General features: G+C 39.6%; 1 protein-coding gene across 2 annotated transcripts; it reads left to right on the top strand.

Annotated features, from left to right (window-relative positions):
* Positions 1–1,060: 1,060 nt before the first annotated feature.
* On the top strand, positions 1,061–26,660 carry klhl24 (kelch like family member 24). Of its 2 annotated transcripts, XM_031901787.1 has the most exons (8): positions 1,073–1,246; positions 17,200–17,313; positions 18,059–19,027; positions 20,135–20,319; positions 21,136–21,254; positions 23,108–23,296; positions 23,580–23,768; positions 25,205–26,660. In XM_031901787.1, exons 3-8 carry the CDS (start codon positions 18,108–18,110, stop codon positions 25,403–25,405), a joined length of 1,803 nt encoding a protein of 600 aa, XP_031757647.1. In that variant the 5' UTR covers positions 1,073–1,246; positions 17,200–17,313; positions 18,059–18,107; the 3' UTR covers positions 25,406–26,660.
* Positions 26,661–26,866: the final 206 nt, after the last annotated feature.

Below are 26,866 nucleotides of genomic sequence, written 5' to 3' on the forward strand. Positions count from 1 at the left end.
GGATTTACAGTAACTAACAGTGCCACGCATTCTGCCGTCTTACAAACAGTAGCTAGGTCAGTTGTCCACCGCTGCATTTGTTTCAGTAAGCTGGATACAGAGTTTATAAATCATTATATAGTCTCTACATAGCAGCCCCAATCTCTGTGCATTGCAATGTGTGATATTCTTGTTAAAAAGTTACAAAGAGGGGTCCATGACTGTATTATTGCTGAGCTAATTTTCTGTTAATGAAGGAGGTCAAACTTGCCCCTGTGACCCATAACTAGTGTTTAGAAAATAATTATGCTATAGATTGCCTAAAGCCGTGTGGCTCATATCTGTCAGTGGCGCAGTAATGATGTAGTGTTACATCCTCGCTGTCAGATCCTCGCTGTCAGTTACATCTTGGCAGGACTTTGTGGCATCCCTATTCCTGCTTATGTCTCCTATTCATTTTTATGTCAGAGCTGATAAATTTAAGAATTAATAAGCCAGAATGAATACACCTAGGTTTCTGTCCCAATGAGGCGATGGCCCATACACACAGCAGTAGGTGGTACCACAGTTTAGTATGAAGGACAGGATAAGCTGTTGTTTGCTATCTGCACCATAGACATCTGTGATGCCCAACCTGCAGTACCGCCAAGTAATGTTTCACTACTCCCAGCAACTCCCAGCATCCCTTCTGCATTCAGCAGCTGTTAGTAGGGGCTGGAGCTGGCATTTAGTTCCAAGGCCCCATGCCCTCCAAGTCTCCCCTAGCCAAAGTATTTTCACACACTACACTGTAATGGCGCCTCTTGCTGCTAAGGTATCAAGAGACATTTTTATTACTAAATTTACTCTAAAAGAATCGCAGTAACCGGTGGGTACAATACCCCCACATCCACACAAGAGCAGGAGACGGCCGTGTATACACACACTGCAGCGCACTGACAAGGGGCCACCAACTACTGCTTGCGTATCTGTGGCAGTAACAAGTTGACGTAACTTCACTGCCTTAAAAACTACATTCCCCAGAATTCCTCAGCAGCCCGCTGATTGGCTGGTGCGAGGTAACGTCATATGTTTTGGATCGGCAGAGTCATGTGCTCCCCTGTCTTTGTTTTCAAGTAGAGGAGATTGAGCTGTGCTAAGTTTAGCATCACACTGGGTCCTGGCCTGCAACTTTTATATACAACTTGCTTCTGTGATTCTACAGCGGATTACTGTCACCCCTTAACCACCTGTCCATGTGAAAAGGGACAGCCTGCAGGCATTCTAGGTGAGTAGATAATTAGATCATTAATTAGAGTAGATCATTAATTACATACATGTACTCATCTTTCATTCAGCATAGCATTTCTGTATTAACCTGCTGCATCTATTGCTGTACTTACCAGTAAGGCAGTATTAAATGGCATATGTCTCTTGGGATATAGAACCTGTCACTTTTTGGCACTTGCCTAACTACAACCCTCCCTTTCATGGTAGCGTAAGGGAAGCTGGAATTACAGTTCAGCAATTGCTGAAGAGTGAAATGTTCTAAATATAATTTAATGTAATGGGATAAAGTTTGTGCCCCGCTGACCTTTTGCCCTCCCTTGCCGTTAGAGATTTTATGGAGAATTATAAAAATGATTAATCTTATTGATTTTTTGAACCTGTGGGACAGTTTCCTGCTTCTGTGTACTTAGTTTTTAGTACTGATATCTGTACACTGCTTTGTACATGGAGGCAGCACATGGGGGCTGAAGCCGGCTTTTCCTGACCCTTTCAGAGTGAATCTGTCATGGCAGAAACAGTAACATTCTATATGTGCAATAAAGGAAATGATTCCTACAAACTCTCTTAGTTCTGATTTTATTCACTCAACCACAACTTTTTCCATGGAAGAACATCAGTGTCTGGCTCCTCACAAAAACAAGTTTCCCTTGAGTAACAAATTGCCAGCAAATCAGCATCATCCCTAACCTGCAAATGTCTGTACTGGAAAAACAGCTGCACACAGAAAGAAGAGACTGCCACATGGAATCACGTGAGCCGGCTTGCTTTGTTTATGTTCTCTGTTCTCCTTTGCGTGCATCAGAGCAGGAGGGAACTGTTTCGTAACTCTAGGTAGGGTCAGCCATTCTTAAAGGTACATTAGCAAAGGCGTATCTATGTTTTTAACTTGGTTCAAGCTGTAGGAGATCTCCAGAGAAAAAAATATTTGAGATCAATTACTCTAATGATTGTTTACGGAAATTTTAACACTGAAACTTAAGATACATGCAGTCTTAGTATATGTGAAGCTAAAGCAAATTTTGATTTATGGTCAGCACTTGTTGGCTTGAGTCTGTAGATGTGATTAAGTGGTAGCTGCTCAGTCTTAATCTGACCATGTACGAAAATATAAACTTGTTTGGTAAGGTCGCCATGTGTGTACCTCTTTTTCTAGTGTGGGCCAAATCATACTCATCTGATTGTTTGGTCCCTGGGACAAAAATAGGATCATCATAGGGGCGTATGGAGGCTCATTGAAAGTGGATCGTGTCAATGCGCCCACACAGTCTTCATCCAGCAGTATTTTTAAATCTGCCGAGTTTATGGTATCTGGTTGGACTAGCTGTCAGTTTGGCCCCCTACACAGGTGGTCAGACCAGGTCAGCAGTTATTGTTATTGTAAAGTTGAGTGTTACATTGTACTGTATGTATGAGAAAAAAATTGAATCTACAGGAATGAAGACAGATTGTCTGTGCCTAAGTTATCCTGGCCATGTACATGAATATTTGCCTAATTAGGGACCTGTGCACTGGCCAAATTAGGCAGAAGCAGTCATTGACCACTTGAAGTATAGGGGCCAGTCTGATAGATATCTGCTAGATAATTGTTTGGTCAGATATGTGTTGAGCACACAGTACTGAGTTCCCCATACACAGGCTGATATGTAGCAGATTCACTCTGAAAGGGCAGAGTTGGCAGTTTTTATCGACCCATGTATGGCCGGCTTTGACCATCATGCAAATGATGCAAAAATAACTGCAGTGCAGCAATGAACATCTATTTGAATAAAGTGATTTTCCAACTAAATGGTGAGTTGCATCTTGTTCCTATAGAAACATCCAACTTCCTGGTATGTGGGTTATGGTTGCCTGGGCTCCTGACCTGATAAACTAATGTCCATTGTTAGCTCTATGGGGCAGGGAGCTCATCCAAAGTGTGTACTGAAACACCTAAGCACTCATAATGTTTTTAACTGTCAAATTAATTATAACTATACCACTGTTTGTACAGTGTACATTGTGGTGCTATATAAATGAAGAAATACATATATACACACACACATACATTTTACCGGTAATTAGTTTATTTTATTGCATTTCCAGGTGCTGTATGATGTGTACAGATGTTTATATCAACATCATATTTTCATATATTGAGTAGCTCAGTGGAAAATATTCAACAATAATTTGCTAAAATACAGAAAACAGATAGGGCCAGGAATACAGTGAGATAAAAATGTCCTAAACGCTTTGGAATATAATGTTCACTTAATCCGCAGCACCATTTGTAGAAAGAGGGATATTTTTCAGTTAATTGCTTTTCATTTTACTTAGGTAGGGCCTTTCGAGGCAGTCCATGGAGCTGTATTATCAAACCATTGAATGGCTTTGTTTAGACAACAGATGAAAAATGGGCGAATACAGGAGAGCCAAAACCAAACACAATGCAATAAAAAAAAAGACTCCTATTTAAAAAAAAAAAAACTTATAATTTTTTTTTTTATTACTGATCTAAAATATGTAAATGAGCAACAAGCTTTTCTTGCAGATAATCTTACAGCTTTTTAGTAGGAAGAGATGCACAAGGGGCATGCAAGGTAAACAGGAGAGGTGACAGATAAGGTCCTGGCTAGGCTCATTGCAATAGGCTAAATCTATAATATAATACTGACTTCTATAACTGCCTGCCTCTGGCTCTGGCTCATATCCAGCTCTGGCCTATGGCCAACAGAAGAGGCAGGCATTCCTCTAGCAACAACAGAGTGTCACTGAGGAAACGCTAGCTACAGTGCTTAAAAAGAATGTCTCAAATGAAACTTTGTGGTTCCCTTTAAGATACTTTTTTTTAGAATGTAAATGTGGCAAGAAAATCGCCCCTTTAGTCATACCCTAAATGTGCCCAATAGTCGGAGGACTGCCATCTTAGCTCACCATGATTCCACTACCAGGCACCTCAACATGGGGCTGTAGGGGGAAAGAGAAAGGAATGGCTCTTAGTATCAAATGCCCTAATCATTTGAGTCCTATTCCTAATAAACGTACCACTGCAATAAACCCATGGTGTATCAAAACAACAAACCAAGCCTTTTAATTCTAAATCCAACTTGTAAGTGCAAGAGAGTGTAAGTTCTTTGATGTCCCCTGGATTTAGCCTGTCATGACAGGATTAAACTTGCACCTCCACCTCTTTTTTCTTAATAATTAATGTTTATTTATCAGGTGAGCTATATTTAATAGTCTATTTCCAAGAATAAAGCATGTACCTGAAGGAAAGACTTATAACCACAAGTATGTTAAGGCTTATTAAAATGAAATAGTTTTTTCTTAAAGGGGAACCAAATGCTTTTGGCAGCCATTGTATTTGGTTATATAGTAGGTGTAGGTTATTTTTGCCATAGTAAAGTTATAAAACTTGGTGATATTTGCATTTTTATTTATTTGAAAGGGTAACTATCTCTTTTTGTAGCTAAATGCAGATATGTTATGGAATGTTTTTGCTTCATTTTCTAGAGGTTTCTTCTATAGGTTTTTGCATGGATTTCATACATGTTAGTTTCATGGAAACTAACATGTATTAGTTTAAAAAGTATATTTGACATAAGACCACAAATTCCTTGTCGAGAGAGAAGAATTCGGAGTTTGAGCATGTAGTTAGAGATGAGTTTTTTGCTTTGCTGGCATTGTGTGTCACACTCTCTGACTTGGCCTTGTTTCCTTAATACGTTGTTTACATCTGCTGCGTTGGCCTTTGTTGCCTTCTCCGGCCCTGCCAAAAGAAAACTGATCTGGCTGCTTTTAGATCCGGAGTGTGCAGAGCTTGCAGAGGAAAAAATGAGACAGCCCAGTTCACAAAGTCATCCTGAAGGGGAAATATGTGCTCATTCTCTTTCTCTAATAAGTATTTGCTAGGCATCTTATGTCTCTCTGTACATGTACTGCTCCCATGGCAATGAAACTGTACAAAAGAGCATCAGAGAAGTGAGGACAACAGGTCCCAGTGTGACCTTGAAATCAGACTGTATGGAACAATCAGAATCGTACCTAGCAACAGAAACATTTCTTCTCCTAGCCATCTGTCTCCTTCTTGTGATGGTTTGTGTTATCTTCCATTAGTAGCACTGATACTACTACTACTGTCTGCCATCTGTCTGTTGCTCTGAACCTTGTACAGATATTAAAAAAGCACTTTTTGAAAACAGAATGTAAATAGCATTGATGGCTATGTTCCCACTGTTCCATATTCCTATTCTAGCCTTCCCCCAGGATTGACTTGCCATGAATGTAATTTGGGTGCATCAATAAAGTCTGTTCCATTGCTTCCTCATCTTTCTACTAAAGAATTCAAGGAAAAAAGATGAGGCCAGTATTAACCGTGGCTGTAGAAATCTTAGGGTTAGCGGGCAAGTCCCAGTCAATAACACAGAAGGGAAAGTATATTTGAGAATTTGAGGGTCATTTACAACTGCAAGTGTAATTGCAGGGCCACTAAACTGGCCGCAGTCAGTTGAGTTTATTACTTGTGTCAAAATGCTTTCCAACCACTTCTGTATGTCTGCGCTCAACAATTACAGCTATTGATGCAGGGGTATCCTGGTGTTCCTGCCCCCTGGGTTCCCTCAGCACAGATGCACAAAAAGTATAGGGCGCACACTTCCCTCTTGCACCGCACATGGAAATGACACCAACCAGACCAGAAAATATTCCCGTGCAGTTGCATCCAATTCATGTTTAAATGCAAGGCAAAACCTCTTTCATTTTGAATTGGCCACAGTTGCGTAAGGCATGCTTTCCCGCAGTTACACTGGAATCTGAGGAGAAACAATACATTGCGGGTAAATAAACAAGACAATTTTGTGTGAAAAAGTCAGCAGTCGGTAGCCATGATTTTGATGTTAATGATCGACATGATATAATCTCTTTGTCCTGCTCTGACTGATTTCTTTGTTTGTTTATGGTGTGCTGTGCACTATTTTCTGTTCTAAATCTGCCTTGAAATAACTACGTTTCTGTTAACTTCCTTGAAAAATGCTAAATTACATACAGTACATACATGATGGAACATGCCCAAGCTCATTTCTTGGAACATTAGTAAACAGTACAGGTTTGAATTGTTCTACATAGATTGAAAAATAACATGCCTTTGTAAAAGAACATTTATGAAGACCCCAGATAAAAGCACAAGAGCTTGCCCCATTAATGTTCATACAGAGAGCACTTCTTTCTGGGGTCTAGGTGCCCTCTGCTCCCCGCACTGGATAAACAACCTGGCGCAAGGTGCAGCGTCAGCCTCAATTCAGCTTGCTCACACTGATATCTCTAAATGGCGGCAAGTTAGGTAACGGGTTGGGGATGAAATTGGGTGCATAGACCTGTGGCAGTTCAGGTAGAGTGGAAGGTATCGTGCAAAAAATGGTGGATTGAGATTTTTGAATACTCTCAATAATGTGTATTGCATGTTTTTTGGGCCACCACATAGTACATTAGGTCCACTGAGCAGCTCTCTGTAAGCTCCTCTATGTATTGCCAATGTTGGCATAGATAATTCTAGATGGTACGAGGGATTGTGAGGGTACTATTTTTGGTCTCCATGCTTTGTCGGCAAGATTAGACTAAATGTTCTTTGACAGGTGTCCGCTCTGCAATCCTTTCTCATTCAGCACATTATCAGGAGAAAAAGAATTATTTTACCTATTTAGTTCTACTCTTAGTATAAAGTAAAACACAAGTGCTGCCTTTGCTTACAGGATGCCGGGCTGCTTGTTTATATATTCTTTTCAAAGGTGCAAGGGTTCCAACTAAATAGATCCCTGTGGTATTTGTACTCTGTGTGCTGCCAGATAACTTTAAGTATTTTGAAGCTTCTAGGAAAAAGATCCCAACAAACTTGTCACTGTGAAAACAAAAACTTCTCCATTGTGTACATATTTATTTCCTGTAGTGCTCAACCTTCATTTGTAGTGTTCTTCTAGGAAATACTGCATTATTAACTGTGACCAGAGTGAGAACAGAGTGCACTAGAGCGTGATAACCGTAGTACACAATGTTGTGAGCTCAAGAGAAACATGTTTATTCCAGAATTCAGAATTTTGAGGTTAAGAAGGGTCAGTTAAAGAATGAACTGTCATTTAAAGCTAAGGGAATGCTACACTGACATCAGAGTTTATTTAGGGTGTTTTCCAAAAGATAATTCATCAAAAACTGTTAAAACCACGATGTCCAAGTATCAGACCACTATTAGGGCAGTTCAAAAACAGTGGAAAGGCCGTAAAATAAACTTCCTTGTGTAAATATGTGTACAGCAAAGTTTTATGGCTTGCTAGTTGTGAGTTAAGTTTAACAATTATAATTAAAATAATTATATTTCAGCGCCTTTCAAAGAGGCTGTTAATGCCTTTTGGCTATAAGCACAAGACAAAATATAGAGGAGCCATGCTACGGTTGGAGCCAAGACTTCAGCTAGACGTTTTGTTGTAGTACAGCTGCTGTTAGCCTTAAGGCAAAGATATAGCTCAGGTCTTATTGTTTAAGCAGCAGAAACCAGTATCAGACACCTTCTGGAAAGCGTTAGTTCATTGAATTCATGTTAATATTAAACGGAATGTGAAAAGTTGCACATTAATCACGTGTATTTATTGTACAGTGCTGCAGAATATGTTGGTGCTTTATAAATGTTTTAATAATAATATAACTGAAAGCATGAGGTCATTTTATAGGGTACATTTTGAGTGATCTGGGTTAGATTCCTAGTTTAGACTTTTTTTTCTGTCAGTGCTTTGTTGCTGTGGGCATGTAATATGCCAAGAGAAATATAGGCTGTAAGCTCTATGGGCACCTAATTTCATCTAAATACAGAGTTTACAGTCTTAAGAGCTATATGAAAAGTAAAATATACATGAGACATTTTTAGCCAACTTTTTGTATGTTATAGAGTGGCCAACTATAAGCAACTTTTCATTTGGTCCTAATTATTTATTTTTATAGTTTTTGAATTATATGCCTTCTTCTTTTGACTCAGCTTTCAAATGGGAGTCACTGACCCAAACAGTCAAAAACTATCTATGAGGCATATAGCAATAGTAAATTGTTACTTTTTATTAATTATTTTTTTTAAATATGCCATTCCCTGATTGCTAAGGTGATTTGAACCCTACCAACCATATAACTGCTAAAGTTCCAAACTGGTGAACTCAAAGGTAATCACCCTCTTTAAGAAATGATAATGTTGTCGAGTCTCCCATTGCAATATAAGAATATGACTTAAGCTAATGTCATGCCACGTCATGCACATATGTTGTGCCTTGTCAAATTTGTTACTTTGTTTTCCCTACCACTTCTGTTACATGCATATTTTTTAATGTCCTTTAACCAAATTCATATTGTGTTAGTTTTAGATGTATTTTTGCTGGACAATGATCGCCTTCATGACCTCTACCCCAATATTATTCTTGTCAGGGTATTTAAAGATGAAGTAAACCTTTTTTTTCTGCCTTTAGAATTACTCTAAACAACCCCCAGAATAAAATACCTTAGACCCTGCATTCAGTCTGATCAGGTTTCTGATTTATAAGTTGAAATCTTTAGCTCCTTTCATCTTCTTCCTGGTATAGCGTGAGGCCACATCCCTCTTCCTATTCAGCTCTCCTCATCTCTTCGACTAGATGGTAGTTGAAGAGGAGAGCCTTCTGTGCATGCCTGACAGAGGAGAAGTATTCAGTGAATCAGGCAGTTATGAATGGGCACAGAAAAAAATCTGCTGCTGCTGCACACTGGCTCCTGCTTCTCTGTGCATTCCCAGAAAGCTTCTTCTCTGTCAGGCATGCACAGAAGGCTCTCCTCCCTGTAGTCCAGTGATCCCCAACCAGTGGCTCGTGAGCAACATGTTGCTCCCAAACCCCTTGGATGTTGCTCTCAGTGCCCAAAAAGATGGTAGTTATTTTTGAATTCCTGACTTGGGGGCAAGGTTTGGTTGAATAAAAACAAGATTTACTACCAAATAAAGCCCCCTGTAAGCTGATAGTGTGCATAGGGGCTACCAAATAGCCAATCACAGCCCTTATTTGGCAACTCCATGAACTTTTATGGTGCTTGTGTTGCTCTCCAAGTCTTTTTACATTTGACTGTGGCTCACAAGTAAAAAAAGTTTGGGGATCCCTGCTGTAGTCAAAGAGATGAGGAGAGCTAAACAGGAAGAGGGGATGGGGCTTCACACTGTACCAGGAAGAAGAGGAAAGGAGCTGGAAATTTCAACTTATAAATTAGGAACCAGATCAGACTAAAGAATGTTATTCTGGGGGTTGTTTTGAGTAATTTAAAGACAAAAAAAGGTTTACTTATTTTTCAAGGTTTTTGATATTAAAATTTTAGTAGCCCTTCTCAGAATAATTTCTTTTTTATTCATATACTTTCTGAAAACATTTTGATGCATTTACTTTTTTATCCTCTTAGTTCTCGAAGCTAAAAAAAATTGTTCCAGTACAATCCAGTATTCTGCTGCATTATATTTACTGATTATCTGGGTACCCCTAATTATACAAATCTGTCTATCTCTAATGTCATTACTCTGTCAGTGTTTTCAAAATCAGCCTACCTGTCAAATGTCTGATAAGAAGGCTGAAGCTTACAGAGTGTCACACCTGAAATGCCTTGAGCACATAAGTGAATCATATTGAATTTAGGAAAGAGGATAACAGCAGATTAGAGTTAATTTTCTCAGCTAAACTGGTTTGGATGAATAGTGATCAGGGAAAGCCAGCCTGCAACAGTGCAGGAATCTACAGGCCAGCAAAGCAAAGGGCTTCAAGCTTCCATTCTGTAGGCAAAAGAAAACTGGTAATATAATATGAGAACTGAAAAAAAAGATACTGGTCCAGAGAAAGGTAAAGAAGCCCCCCATAGCTCTTGCTAGCTGTGTGTTTGCCTATTGCAGGAAGAATAACGCCACATTATTAACCCAGTACACTGAGAAACACATTTTCCTGGATCACCTTGGAATCCTAAAAATAATATAATCATATACACACATGCATATACTTCCTGTATCCCTGGATATTTTGCATATACAAGGTAATTGGTAAAAAAAATCCTTGTTCCTCCAATTCAAAGAGGTGATCTTTGTCTAATCTGGCCACCCTTGCTTGATTTCAATGATATTAATAGAAAACAAAGATAAAAATATATAGAAAGGCTTCGTTTTTTTCAAGAAATTTGGCAGCCCTGTGTGGTGAACTAAACTGTGATGACCTGACTGGTTGACCCTTGAGGTGGCCATACACTATGAGACTCTCTCATTTGGTCACCACATGACCCGATCTTTCCTCCATTATTCCCACCCCGCCCAGGTGACGGGGGCAACGCGGGGATGTGGGGGCAGGAGATGAGGGACTGTTCGTGCCGGGCCCTCTCAGAAGATGTGTTTGCAAGGGGGCCCGGCTCGATCAAGTTAAACCACTGATGCCCACCAGAGATGGGTAATAAAGCAGTAATCAAATTGTTTGGTCTTCAGTTAAATTCCAACTATGGGAATAGGAGCCATCAAAAAAGTACCACATTATGATCAAAAATCAAACCTGCCTCGATTGTCATCTGCCCAATTTTAGTCCAGAAATCGTTCAGGTAGGCCCATCAGGGGTAGATAAGCACAGGCAGATAAGCTGACAAATCTGTCTGAAGGACTCGAATTGGCAGCTTAAATTTGCCTGTATATGGCCACCTTTAGGCAAAAGACTGGATCTTTGCACACCAACAATTTATCCCCATGCAAAGCAGATGTGGTACTCCCAATATGGAACTCACTGATATGGAACCCAACAAGAGATCTACTGGCGAGGCCATGATTTTGACTTTACAAGCGGGCCAGTAGGCTGCCAGCATTGACCAAGAGTGATTAAGTTGGCAGCCTTTGTCAACCCATCTATGGAAAATTTATCATATTTGTAAAAAGTTACCAAGTCACTTCATACTTGGCTTCTACACTAGAGAAAAACAAGCTCAGCTGTAATTACCAATAATTGTCTATGTAATTATCTGCCTTTTTGCATACAACAAATCAGCAAACAAAAATGTATTCTTAATGCTACAGACTAAAACCATCAGTGCCTAACCCACCAGTCACTTATCTTGTCAGCACCAATGGTTTCAATAGTTTCTCATTAATAAGGGGTTGTGCATTGTATTTCCGTCTATTGCCACTATATGTATGGTGGTTTTCTTCTCTAATCGCATGTTACAGCATATGACATAATCATTGCAGAATACATGCCTCTGTTTTTCTAAACATGTGCCACAGGCATTCATAAGAAGTACCAGCTGTTCTTTCTGGCAAGTTATGCACCAACTAGCTCTGGTTTTGCAAAGGAAAGCTTGTAACCATCAGAAACAGGCTAAGCTTAACCCTATACAGTGGGCAGTGTCAGACAAACAAGGAGAAAATATTGGTTTTGGTTAATGATATATTTATTGATAAGCCCCTTCATGCTCATTAAATATTTCATCTATTATTTAGCTGCGTTGAATTTTGTGTAGTCAGGCAGCATGCATCACAATTAGCTTTGCAGGATGTTGATTTGAAGAATGGAGTCCTGAATGGAGCCCAAAACAGGGACCACATACATGAACCACATATATTTACGATAAGGGCACACTTCCGCTCATACAATACGTACATTCATTAAGTAGAAATTTTCAGTGGTTTTTAAGCTTTTCGTTTATCCCTTTTTGTTCTCTGGATCTGTTTTTAATAGCAATTATATTCATCTTTCATGATGCGAAAAAACAAACAGTTTTTGGGTGGAGAACCCCTTTAATGTTTATAATTATCTTTTCTGGCTTTTAATTCTCTGCATCTTAATAGAAACTCTTCATATTGCCTTCTCTGATTTGCTGTTTCTCTTTCCCAAAATATCCTTGTTTGTTATTATCAGTCCTTTCAGCTCCCTCTAATCCACTGGAATATTGGCTGTAAGCGTGGGAAGTAGTAATCAGATGGAGAAAAACATCTTACACAAATACAAGCTGTGATGAGGATCCTGCACAATTATATTAACAGTCTAGGAACAATATAAGAGACTGTATACTACAAGCGCGCTGCCAAAAAGAGGTTGTATCAATACAGAATAATAAATGGCACTTAAAGGGCAACTTGTCGGCATGTTCCTTTCAAATCTTCCTCATTTAGTTTGCCCAAAGACACATATATTTTTTTTACCTTAGGTTACTAGAGTTACCATGTACATTAGCAAAGGCATGGACTCACATTTTAACATTTATTATATCTCTAAATAGTGATTGAAGTAGCACGAATATTTTATAGATTCATTTAGGAATTTAAAGTGCATTTTATTATGAGATATTCCCCAATTATGTCTTCATTCTATCATCTGCTTGGTGTATAGTGAATTAAGCTTTCCTTGAATAACCCTACTGCCAAGCGCAGGCGCCCATATTTTTATATTTTCTCTGTCATTTACCTGATATGCTACCATAATGTTGGTGCAGCAGGTCAGGAAAGCTTCCATTTTTCGCCTCTGTACTATAAGAAGTAAAGTAACCAGTTTACATCCATTCAAGACTCCACTGATAATCACCCCTGAACAAACCTGGTTGTCAGATTATTTGGACCCCAGAAATGGACTGGTATTTCTTCAAAGGAGAAAAATAAGCAACAGAGTGAAAAGCCAAAGCAGGGCTGGAACTAGGGGTAGGCAGCAGAGGCATCTGGCATAGGGCACAGTAGGTAAGGGGGTAATAACTGGTGGAGGAGACATGTGAGTGGGGATTGTTGTCAGTTTGTGAGTGACTAGAGAAATCTGTAAGTGGAGGTGGAGTTGACCAAGATAGGGGAAGGGGCCTTGAGGTAGGTAATGAGAGTGAGAGTAAGGTTTGGTGCGAATACTACTTGGCCCTGTCTTCACAGTGCTTTATATAGGAGTTGAGAGATGTGAAGAGGGATTACAAAACCCAGCTGTGATTCTTATTCGCCCTTACTAAATTGTTCTGTGAAAACTGACCGATTAGCATAGGCTGACACTTAGGGGCAAATACATTAGTACGACTGAATCCAAATACAAAAAAAATTTATTTTTTCTAGGTTTTCGTACTGTGCGAATTTTTTTGCGACTTTTTTGTACCTGGGCCAGGTTGGAGCTGGTGAGTGCCTATGGGAGTCTTCCAAAAACATGCACAGACGGATCAAATTTTGTGACTTTCGGATCGCCAATACGATATTATCGTGATAAGCATGACCATTGATCTTTGTTTTTTTTTCTAACTTGTAGGTGACCATTCATATCTAATTGCTGATTGGTTGCTAAGGGCAACATCACCGGTGACGTTTATCTCAAATGTTAATAAATACACCTTTTAAGGGTGCTACATACGTAATTATTACTCCAATGGGAGGCTTCTGGTAGCCACCTGAAATTATAATTACACTCTTCTTGATCTGCCAGTGAGGCAGGATGCCTATATTTTAGGGTGAAGACACATGGGACGATTAGTCAACCGCAAATGTATAAAAACTCAGTTACAGCAACTAATCACACCGATTTAGCTGCCATAGATTACTATACAAGTCATCACGACCAATCTTGCGCCAGTTGCAGTCGCCACTTTTTTAAATATTGCCCCATGTGTCTTCGACCTTAGAACAGAGCCAGGAAAGCATGTTCTGGATCTGTATGGGTTAATCTGTTTTGCTTCCGTTATTGACTGAACAAATAGAACGTATATTTAAAGGAGGATCTAGGAGTTATTGGAGGGTGTAAGACCTGGCGAGACAAAAGTCTATTTACTTATGTTGCAGGAGGTGTTTTAACAATAAGGTTCAGTGTGTGCTATTGAGAAGGGTTATGAACAAAGCAGAACAAACAAAACCCATCATGACAGATATGAAGTGGCTGAATGCTTTGTCTTCTCATTGTAAAGCCAAGGTTGCTGGTGCCTTTCAAAGCGCAGTTATAATGCTGTAGGACAGTTCTTTATCACTGAACACATGTTGCTTGTCAAAAACCTAGCTACAAAACAGGGATGCACCAATCCATCATTTTTGATTCAGTTAAATACTGAAGCTCCAGCCAACTATCTCACTGAGTCTGAAACCTATTTAGCATATTCAGATAAGAAAAAAATTAAAAACCCAGCATTATCTGGTTTCATTCTATTATTCAGAGCTGTAAAGTAACATGAGTTTAAGGGTTGTGCTTGGTTGACTAAAACTATTTCTGACCTAGCTGGGCCCTTTATGAATGAAAAGTGTAACTGAGCCTGTATAAAAAAAAACATGAGGGAAAGGCAGGGTTACATCCAAACTCTCATTAAGAGACATCATCAACACTATTATTATTAATTTTTTTAAGTTTTTTGAGTTAGAAAGAGGGAAGATTCACATTTAATAAACACATTTCATTGTTGTTTGCATAGTATGAGGACTCAGTGGGGCTAATTTAGCAACACTGGGCAAATTTGCACTTGGGTAGTAACCAACAGCAACCAACTAGCATCTCCAAAGAGCTGCAGACATAACAATGAAAGCAAAAGATTTATTGGTTGCCATGGGTTACTGTGCAGATGCAGTTTTGCTCAGTATTGATAAATGATCCCAAGACTGTTCATTTGTAACCAATTCGTAAAAACTAGAATATCTTTCATTTGCTGTGACCCTTATGCACCTAGCACTACAAATACAGTGTTTTTTTTTTGAGTTGAGGTCTGTGTACAGACTATAGGGGGCCATTTACTTACTGCCCCTGTTGCAAGTGCAGGAACAATAAGGGGTGCAAAATCATGCCTATGTGCCTCCACTCATGAATACAGTACTGGTGAATTCAGTCAGTGATGTCTTCTTGGGGCAGATGCAGGTCTCTACACTCCATTTTGAAAAGTGCAGGGCAGTGTGGGCATGTGTGCAAAAAACCTTGTGGATTGCTCCTGGTTTTTGCACTTTGCACCCTGCCCTGAGTTAAGTGACCCCTGATTTGTGTGACTTGCAGCAGAATAATCAAAGCTGATGGCTTGCTGAGGGTAACTGCATTATTGCAACTTGCCATTTATTTAATTAAATAAGCTCTGGTAGACAATTTTTCCTGCAGGTAATCCTCTAAGTAGGAAAATAGCAGCAGTGCTAAAGATTAACCTTATTATAATACCTCAGTTGCTCTCCTCATAATTGCTGCAGGCTTGGATTGCCCGTGATAATATCAGTTTTCTGTAAGGAGCATACATGGGATTGGAGGACATACATGAGTCAGGCCTTGTCTATATCCAGGTCACCTCTTGTTTATATTTGCTATGGCACCTCTCCGTGTGTTGACACAGCAGGTAACTGAAGAATGGACTGGAGCAGTGATATTGCACTATTTGTGACTGAATCTTTTGCCTGGTTTTAAACTTGCACAAGTTCTTCTCCATGAATTTAATATCAATAGAATATATTCAGAGCTGTAAGACGGTGCCTATAGAAACAATGTGGATAATAGGAAAGCACAAAGTTGTAGAGCTTTCAACAGGACTTCATGAGACTTCGCCAAAATTGAAAAAATGCTGCTGGGGAGGGGGGAGAATGAGGGTAACTCCCGAAGATATAGGGGGTGTTGACAGTTCTGAAGTCATATAGCAGGTATAATAGGGCACAGCCAGTCACCTCTCTAAGTGTGCCAGATGGGGTGCTTTACATTCAGTAGTATTAGAGAGGTGACAGGTGGAGGAAAGTTTTGTCTATGTTGTTTTCTCCTGGATGACTGCAGTGTATAAGGCAACCTGAGTGCCAGGGACCTTACCATAAAGTTGCCAGAGCACCTATCAGTGGTTTTCCCTCTACCTCCTCTGAAGAAGAGAACTGCTGCTGCTCCAGCAAATGTCTTACGCGCACCAATATCAACTGTTCATTTGGCCCCTCCAGAGCAAGTTGGCAAATAATTAGCTCATGAATGGGGCCTTCCTGACCAATATCTGACCAGGTCTGTGATCCGTTTACATAGCAAATAATTCACACACACATTAGAACTGCTTTCAGATAACCTATTGTTTCTCCTCCATGTAAATGGAGGAGTCCCAAGCCGGACTTGGATTTCTTACTATTGAGTGTTATCTACTGGGAGCTGCTATCTTGCTCCCTTCCCATTGTTCTGCTGATCGGCTGCTGGGAGGGGGATGATATCATTCCAACTTGCAGCTCAGCAGTATAGTTTATCAGAGCACAAGTCACATGGCTGTGGCACCCTGGGAAATGAAGAATATGGCTAGCCCCGTGTGAAATTTCAAAATCAAATATAAAAAAATCTGTCATTTTGAAAAACAGATTTCAATGCAGGATTCTGCTGGAGAAGCTCTATTAACTGATGTGTTTTGAAAAAAATGTTTTCCCATGACAGTATTCCTTTAATGTAACATTCCCATCATCCTCAGGCAGTCTTGTTGGGGGTTACTAAGGATTGTAGTGAAAACAAGAGCTGAAGGTTGGGCAGTCCTAATACAGCGTTATAAAGTTTGTTTGTCAATGCCCCAGCACCAATAAAGATAGCCTTGAGTATACCACACATTGTATTATATTTATTAAAAAAATATAGTAAAAGTAAACCCTATGTTTAATTTCACATATTTAGCTTAAAAGGGCCCCATTTGTACTGATATGCTTTCCCTTTAAAAGGCAAGCACATATTCCCTTTAAAAGGTGTAACATGATAACAAGATATGTTTATTGTATTGCCAACAATGATTGCAGTGTCTGCCAGCAAGTTTATAAATGCAGAGGTGTAGCTGATGGCCTCAAGGTGTCCAGACACATCCAACTGCCAACAAATGTTCTAATAATAAAGATACTCACATCTGAAAGGACTGTCTTATGTGAAAGATGTGCAGAAAGTGGGGTTAGGCAAGAAGATTGGGGTTACATCGGGTAAGAATATAGATTTTTACATAATGACAGTTCCCCTTTAACTGATTTTGGCAGTGGATCACTACTCAATGTCTTTATTTCAGCCTGCAGGTTTGCACGCACTGGGGCACGGCAGTATAGTGCGAGAGGTAACATGCTGCTCCTACCATATAGCAAGCAGGAAACCGAGCCAGAAGGTTCTGCCAGCACATGTCCTGGTAATAAGTGCAGATGAAATCACTGCTCTGATGTTATCCAAAGTTATTGGATGGGGCGCTTTTAAAAATGGAGTTAGGCAGAATGTTACTGGGTAAAATAAGGTTCCTGTTTTATAATAACCCAGGAATGGTGCTACAACCAGGTACCAAATGTTCCAGATAATAGATTCCATACCAGTAGTGCTGGCCCACTATAATACACTTTTAGCGCCTTCCCAAAAACAGATACATCTGTGATGTACAGTGGATTATATTCATTATTAAATTCATTATGCCTCTGCATACAAATATTTTTGCAGGCTACAAAGTAAATACTGTGTTCACAGAAGAGCATTTATAATAAAAATATCACTTTTTTTTTGTTCAATAGTGCGAAAATGATAAAAATACAATATAACAAAATACAATGGCATAGGGCAGGGGTGGCCAAAACGTTGATCGCGGTCCACCAGTCAATCCCCCGTGGATTTTTGGTGGACTGCGCCAAAGCCAGGAAATGCGGAAGTGCGGCAGTTCCGTGCGTTTATTGGGTATGCGTAAGTACACTGCGTTGCGTGCGTATGTGGGGAGGAGTCAAAAGTCGGTTGCTGGGGGAAAAAGTCTGGGCACCCCTGGCGTAAGTTATATCCCGTTGTATTTGTTAGTATAGGAAGTTAAACCTAAATTATGAAGATTTATGAATCTATTTTGGTGGTTAATATGGGATCACTCTAATTTTTAGATTTTTTGTTTGTTTGTTTCACAGGTATAGGCTGAAGACTTGCTCAGCTACCACGTAGCCCTACAACTGAACAATGGTTCTCATCTTAGGGCGAAGAATGAACAGAGAGGAGGGTGGGGTTCGTGAATCCCCAGCAACCAAGCGCAAGGTATTTGAGATGGACCAGAAGCAGCTTACTGGGCATGAAGTGTTTGACTTCAACTCTGGCTCCTCTCACTCTGAGAGCATTCTGCAGGTCTTTAATGAGTTCCGAGAAAATCGCTTGTTTACTGATGTCATTATCTGTGTAGAGGGCAGGGAGTTCCCATGTCACAGAGCCATCCTTTCTGCCTGCAGTAGCTACTTTAGAGCCATGTTTTGCAATGATCACAGAGAAAGTCGCGAGATGCTGGTAGAGATCAACGGGATTTTCGCAGAGGCTATGGACTGTTTTCTGCAGTATGTATACACTGGCAGAGTGAAAATCACAACTGAGAATGTCCAGTATCTCTTTGAAACCTCCAGCTTGTTCCAGATCAGTGTGTTACGGGATGCCTGTGCCAAGTTCTTGGAAGAGCAGCTGGACCCTTGCAATTGTCTGGGGATCCAACATTTTGCAGACACTCACTCTCTCAAAACCCTCTTCACCAAGTGTAAAAGTTTTGCTCAACAGGCCTTTGAAGATGTTGTTCAGCATGAAGAATTTCTGGAACTGGGAAAAGCCGAGCTCATTGATTATGTTTCCACCGATGAGCTTGTTGTCAGCAAAGAGGAGCTGGTATTCGAAGCCGTCATGCGTTGGGTTTATCATCATGTAGATGTCAGAAGGCCCATGTTGCAAGAACTTCTGACCCACGTCCGACTGCCATTGCTGCATCCTAACTACTTTGTGCAGACTGTGGAGGTGGATCAGATCATTCAGAATGCACCAGATTGTTACCAACTGCTTCATGAAGCCAGAAGGTATCACATCCTTGGAAACGAGATGATGTCCCCGAGGACCAGGCCTCGCAGGTTAGACTTTTTCAACACTGTTCACTGTGTGTTTGCCTATGCATGCATGTTACACACAGACACAGGGAAAATGACCCCAAACTTGTAATAGATAGCAACCAACATGCATTTTTAGTTTTGATGGTCTAGCACTAAAACAATAAAAAGCGTAAACGTTGTGGAGCTAGGGCTCACTATGTTTGGTAATCCAGTTCCTTTAGTTACCTCTAAACTATTGCTTGTTGCTGATCTAATTATAGATTCTGTTCAGTAAAAGGGACATGAATGCTGGTAAACTCATGACCCCCTGACAGTGCATCCTGTGCATATTTGTTGATGTTATTATAACAGTATTCTGAACACCTGGACAGAAAAAGAGAGCTATTTCACAATAAATGTACCTGACTCCAGGGAAAGATTTAGCTAATGTACAATTATGTCTTTATAAATATGTATTCTTGACCATCATGGTACTTCCTAGAGGGCTTTCTCTTTCCCTGTCTTCTTTTTTTTCTGCTTATTTTACTGATTAAATCAAAATCCCTAGAGGTAAGAGAGTACTGAATAAGTAAACACTCAGGCTTTTTGACTGATATTGCACAACATTTCATATTGACTGGTTTTGCACAACACCAAGGATTGCATAAGTCAAAATATAGACCCTTGCATACACTGAATGATCTGTATTGCGTAATAAATTCTAGATTTATGTTTTCTCTACTTTCATATTTTCCTTAGAACTGAGCCACAATATAAAAAAACAAGATTAAAAAATTGTTTATACCCTCAAATGTATTGGTCCAAGTAGGACACAGGGTACTGCCAGAATTGTTGTATAGATACCTTTTCTTGAGGCAGTCCCACATCTTAACTTACAAAAGGGTGATTCTTATAATAAATTAGATGGGGGTTAAGTTAGACCATTTGGATATGATCTAAATTAATCTGTAAAATGTGCTGGGAGATTGGACGTCGCTCAAAAATTCTCGATTTTTATTCAGAAATTTGGCAGTAAGTAATTTAAAAAGAATGAATGTTTTGTATCAGTATGGCCATTTGAAGCTAGATAATTATCCATTAAACATATACAACAGAAAGAAAGAAATAATATGTGTGTTTTCTTCTTAGATCCACAGGATATTCTGAGGTGATTGTGGTGGTTGGAGGGTGTGAGCGAGTTGGGGGATTTAATCTTCCTTATACAGAATGCTATGATCCTGTCACAGGAGAGTGGAAATCGCTGGCAAAACTACCAGAATTTACTAAATCAGAATATGCTGTGTGTGCCCTCAGAAATGATATTCTTGTGTCAGGTAATGTTGGTTGTGTGATAGAATCATCTGCCTTTACAGGCAAAACTTTAGAACTTGAATTGCATCTTCTTTATCTTTTGTGTTCAGTGAATGTTCTTACTTTGCAGTACAGGTATGAGATCCATAATACAGAAACCCATTATCCAGAAGTTTCTAAATTACAGGAAGGCCATTTCCTATAGCCTCCATTTTAATCAAATAATTTTTAAATATGATTTCATTTTTCTCTTTAATAATAAAACAGTACCTTGTACTTGATGGTTTCTAAGATATAATTAATCCTGATTGGAGAAAAACAATCTATTTGGGTTTAAATGATCTTTTAGTAAACTTAAGGTACTTAATTACGGGAAGATCCCTTATCCAGAAAACCCAAGGTCCCAAGCATTTTGGATAACAGTTTCTATACCTGTATTTCCATGGGTATACAGGGGCTTTTCCTTTAACAGTAAACTCTAGATTCTAACCAGCACTGGTAGAGTACAACAAATACATTAGCCTTCCCAAGCTGGGAGTTTGTCCACAGCCATGCCACAAACCACCCATGATATGTTATGTCTTGGCAATGTCCTTTTTGCACCCCATGCACTTGCTCCACCCAAGCACATAGATAAAATGGGAATTTCTAGAACAAAAAGTACTGTGCATCAGCAGATAAGATGACTTAGAGACTAAGGTTTGTAGCATAAGGTCAAGTAACAAAGATTAACCTCTGACCAACAGTACAATACCCAAGGGGATTTACACATTGCTACCCATACATTAGAAGACGCAAAGGCTAAGTAGATAGAAGGTAACATTTTCTTTCCTATGTAGGTGGAAGAATCAACAGTCGAGATGTCTGGATTTACAACTCTCAGCTGAATATCTGGATCAGAGTTGCTTCTCTGAATAAGGGGAGATGGCGTCACAAAATGGCTGTTCTGCTTGGCAAGGTGATTTATTTGCATAAGAACATTTTCTGACAGCGATCCAATTGTCTCCTGTCTTGACTCAGAATAATGGTGTTCAGAAGAACAGTGCCTTTGAACATTTTATTCTTTATGATGGAAATTAGATACAGCTTCAAAAGTTCAATAATGTTCATGTTAATAAGGTTCATTTTGCAACTCAATGTATTCCAAGATGAACTGCATAAATAATAGCAACAGTGTTGGAATGTCACATTGCATTACTTTTAAACCACTACTGAACTGTTGCCATTACTGGATAAGTTTCTGTGTATTTTAATTAAGTCTGTAAAAGTTACATGAGTATTCTTGCCCCCTGGAATGCAACTTCATCACTAATATTAGTCAGTGAGGACACAGGTAAAACAAACATAGTACAGGTATAGGACCCATTATCCAGAATGCTCGGGACCAAGGGTATTCCGGATAAGGGATCTTTCCGTAATTTGGATCTTCACACGTTAAGTCTACTAAAAAAATCAATAAAACATTAATTAAACCCAATAGGAACCTTTTGCATCCAATAAGGATTATTTCTATCTTAGTTTGGATCAATTACAAGGTACTGTTTTATTTCTACATAGAAAAAGGAAATCAGTTTTAAAATTCTGAATTATTTGATTAAAATGGAGTCTATGGGAGACGGGCTTTCCGTAATTGGGAGCTTTCTGGATAACGGGTTTCCGGATAAGGGGTCCAATACCTGTACACTAATTCTAAAAATATATTACATAGCAAGATACAGTGAATAAGGGGAAAGGGGAATAAGGGGAAAACCATCTTATACATAAAATGTATTTCTCACTCTATAAGGATTAAGCAGAAATGGTAAATATAGGTGTAGAAATTGCATCTACTGAGTGGAAAAAAAGACTCCACATTATTGTGGTTTAAACCCACATATGAGGCTTGAGCCTCCATTCCATAAATTCTTGAAACTTCTCAAATCTGCAATTATACTTAGCACAGAACAATATTAGTGTGACATTGTTTTATAGCAGCACATTTTTAGGATTTCCCTACTGTTGATATTAAGTATTCTATTAATTGGATAGAATATTGGACAGCTACAGTATGCACTGAATAATCAGTCAGAGCATTCTCCATGGTTGCAAGGGCATGATCCTTGAAATCTATCATAAAGGAAGGACTATGAGAGATGATAAGGAGGACGGTTGTTGAAAACCTTATAGGATTAGGAAACGCAAAAAGGATGTGGTGAAATGTGTTAATTGATTCACACAGTCCTTACAAAGCAACCCTACTCTTAAATAATCAGGTCATGAAAAAAAATGAAGTTTTGTTACAGGTGGGTTAAACATTGGCCCCTGAAATCTTCTGTTTAGTATCAATAAATATAAAGCAAACCCATTTATGTTGCCTATTTAAGGTTTCTCCCAAGCAGTCAATCAAAACCAAAGCCATGTAAAGTGTTTTTACATGCAGTGATTGAAATGTAAGTAAAGGTAAAGGCATTTGCAGATTTTTCACCTGCAGATTTCCCATGAGCGACAAAGTTTTTCTGATGGCGGAGCACCTCTTCCTTTCCTTTCCTGTATACAGAGCAGGTCCTCTGCCACCTCATATTGCCACCTTACCTAAACAACATACTGATTTAAGCTCTTTTTCAGTTATGGGCCAAAAAATTCTCTTGAGAAATGATCAATATTTGATTTAAATGGAATGTTTATACAGTAGATAGTAGTGGCAGATTTTTGGGGGTAGATTTTTACTGGGTAAGCAATAAAGTCAACCCCGTTCACTTCCATTTACCATATTATTGCTTTTCTTCGCACCAGCCCATATAGCTACAGTATAAAATGACTGATGTTTTGCAGGTGTACGTTGTGGGAGGTTATGACGGGCAGAACAGGCTGAGCAGTGTGGAAAGTTATGATTCCTTCTCTAATCGGTGGACAGATGTGGCTCCGCTAAAAGAAGCAGTGAGTTCCCCAGCAGTGGCAAGTTGTGTTGGTAAACTGTTTGTAGTTGGTGGAGGACCTGATGACAACACCTGTTCTGACAAGGTACGTGGCCTTAATTGTAATTCAGCATGTATACATATTTAGTTACTACTTACAGAAACTTTTGTGGGCAAGTGTAAGTAAACTTGTCTACCCCCCCCCCCCCCACCTACATCAGAGGTCGCATTTAGAAAGAAGAGCAGTATGACTTTTATAGTGATTTGCAGGAAAATAACCATGGCATTTCAAATGGCAGTGATGAGAGGAATCTTTTTGAGCAATATTTATTTTGACTTAACTTTTCCTTTAATTACAATATGGATGTATGATTAATTTTGGTCCCCAGGTTCAGTGCTATGATCCAGACAACAACACCTGGCTACTGCGAGCCTCAATTCCTATAGCAAAAAGGTGCATTACAGCTGTGTCTTTAAATAACCTCATCTATGTTGCTGGAGGCCTAACCAAAGCAATCTACTGCTATGACCCAGTGGAGGATTATTGGATCCATGTTCAGAACACCTTCACCAGACAGGTAATCAGTAATGTAATGTCCTGGTCTATATAACTTAAGGTAGTCTTTACTGTCAACGTGTGGAAATTGAATATCCTATCTAGGTAACCTGAGCTCCATCTGGTATGGAACTACACACACCAGTTATACTAAGTAAGCTCAACTAAGCATCTGGATGAGTTCAGCTACATAGGGGTATGGCACAAGTGACTGATCCATTGCTAAGGGTCCATAGATGACCTTAAGAAATACATAGTTTATGTCAGTCACAAGTCCAGTGGCTCCAGAAGAACTTATTGGCACCTAACCAATGTTTCATACATTAGAAACCCTCTGTCCCACGGACGGTATAAATTTATACACAATCTGACCTTGTATACCTCTTGTGATTAAGTAACATAATGTTGTGCAATAGTTGCATTCCCTTTAACCGTTACTAACTTTCAACATAGCATTCCTATAAGTACCTTTAGCAGCCACTTCCCTTGTGGTTTGGACTGGCAGAGCAGAGCTGTGTTTGCTCTTATTTCCCAAGAAATCTACATGTACTATTACACATTAGAATTCAGATGCACATATTTACACCCGAAGTGCAAACTGTAATGTATCCATTTTTTTAATCTCATTTGGACACTAATGGGCAATGCTGAGCTGCGAGGCAGCAGTCTCAGAAATCTTTCTTTTGTTTGTAACTATCAACCCTTTCTTGCATTTCTTACATAAACTACTCCCCCTCATATCCCATGGAATTGTGCAATCAAATCTGTGCATTCTAAAATAGGCTGTTTGGAGGAGTTGCACTTTGTCTCTTTTTATAGAGTGCTGATGGTACAGCAAAGCCTTGGGTTTTTAAATATTTATTAAAATCCTGACTTCCCTGGAATTCACACCAACAGTTTGTTAGTTCATTGTAGGGACAGTTTACATTTCTGTGCTGTCCTCTGGGCAAAACACATTTCAGAAAAAGACAGAATGAGTAAAATCAAATGCATTCAGGGTAAGAATAAATCATACTAAAGGTGGCCATACACAGGCCAACCCGTACAACATTCTGACTGATTGGCCAGCTGGTATGTCCTCTATTGCAGACAGCTCAAATAATCGTAACAGCAGAAAGTGAAGAGGAACCGCAGAGATGCGGTTCCTCTTTACTTCCTTTTGGCAGTGGAAGTTTTTGTCCTCCTTGACTGGTCACACGTGCCAAAATGTCATACAGCATCATTTAAAATCTACCAGATTACTCAACCACATCTGGGTATGTATGGCCAATTTTAGGGGCACTAAATGAGAGGCCTGCTGGGTTTTTCTAGTGAGACTGGAATTCATTCCCTTGCTGGTGTTTGCAAGGTCATTTAGCCTGGGTGCAATTTTAGATGGCACCATGTAACCTGGACCATCATCTTTAGTTGAATCTGCTTTATTCAGATGCCAGATTGACATCAAGGATTTCATTGCAGGAGAATTGCGGCATGTCTGTGTGCAATGGAAAAATCTTTATACTGGGAGGAAGAGGAGAGAATGGAGAAGCCACGGACACCATCCTGTGCTATGATCCTGCTACGAGCATCATCACTGGGGTAGCAGCTATGCCCAGGCCTGTTTCCTACCACGGCTGTGTAACAATCCACAGATTCAATGAAAAAGCCTTCAAAATGTGAACCGTTATTACCTGGATCAGTGGGTGAGGTTGGGTTAGATAACATTGCTTCCGCCCTCGGAATGGCCACAAAGCCCATAGACTCACCAGTCCTGGATAGCCATAAATCTGTTTGCATGGCCAGAACACAGTTGCATTCTTGAGGTGGAGAAGGACTTGTTTAATATTTGTAATATATGTTTCTTTAACTCTTACTTTTATATAAGCATTTTAAATATTATTTGTATTTGTTTTTTTACTGTATGGTGTAGGTTAATATCTTCTTTCCTTCAGTCTGGGGTTGGAGAATGGGGGCTTATTTATCGAGGGGTGAAAGGACAGTTCTTCACTGGGGGCTGTGGAGTTCTTCTCTAAAAAACTGGGAGGTGGTCCCTAAAGGTCTGGTTCCCTGGTGGGCCCAAAATACTTCAGTCGGAAACTAAACAGATGCAGAATCCTCTTTTATCACTTCTGTTTGAGGCAGGCACTGTTTTATTGCATCTATATGTGGTCAGCCTTCTGTATGTAAGTATTGTCCCCCACTTCCTAATGTATAAATTGCACAAGAGAACCCTGAAAAGAGAAAGTATAGGTTTACTTACACTGAAATAACCAGTTCTCTTGAAATTATACAACTCATTCATTATTTAGAAATGTTTATGGTGCAAACTGCCCATAAACTATGTAATTACCATTAACAATATTCCTTTTAGTGCAGCTATCTAGCCAGATTACACTTCCCCTTACCATAGGGAAGATATTCCTGTGGGCTGTGAGTGGCCTATCTGTAGCAAACTGCAGATTTCCAGTATCAGTATGTGAGGGTATTCTTCCTTACCTGGCCACTAGCATGGCTATTCATTCCAGTTTGGGAGTGCATGTGGACTCATTCAGATATACAATAAAGAATGAACTGTATGAGAATGACCATGTTCCATGTTATTTATAGCACCAGCACTGGTTTGTACAATTATCTTAAGCTGTCAATGCTCTATAAGATCCGCTCCTTTGGCAAGGTCGCCAAACAAGCAGATCTTTCTCCCGATGGATCAAACAATTGCATTACAGTGATTGTAATACGAGTCATTGGAACAAGAACTGCATTAGTGAGCCAATGCCGTCCTCAATCTGATGGGATAATCAAACCTGCCAGATTTTCACCCAAATAATTGGGTAGGCCCATCGGAGGTCACCATACAGTGAAGCAGGGAAACAGATTAGAACATCTATTTATAGCCACCACAAATAAAAGATTAAAACAAAGATTATGAAGTGAACCTTGGGTGTAAATCAGACTCGATTATTTTAACCATGGAGTTTCCATCAGAATAAACAAGCCAGATGTATATGTCAGTAGAAGGCCCCACAGAGAGTGTGGACCCGCAGAGTGTTGCAGAATTCCGATAGAATAACTAAATGGGCAGAGGTACCAGATGGCTATGTGCTGAGCTGCTACTTAAACGAGTTGCAGATTGTCCGGTAT

Source organism: Xenopus tropicalis, chromosome 5 (genome assembly GCF_000004195.4).
Source record: "Xenopus tropicalis strain Nigerian chromosome 5, UCB_Xtro_10.0, whole genome shotgun sequence".
In the NCBI taxonomy this organism is placed as follows: domain Eukaryota; kingdom Metazoa; phylum Chordata; class Amphibia; order Anura; family Pipidae; genus Xenopus; species Xenopus tropicalis.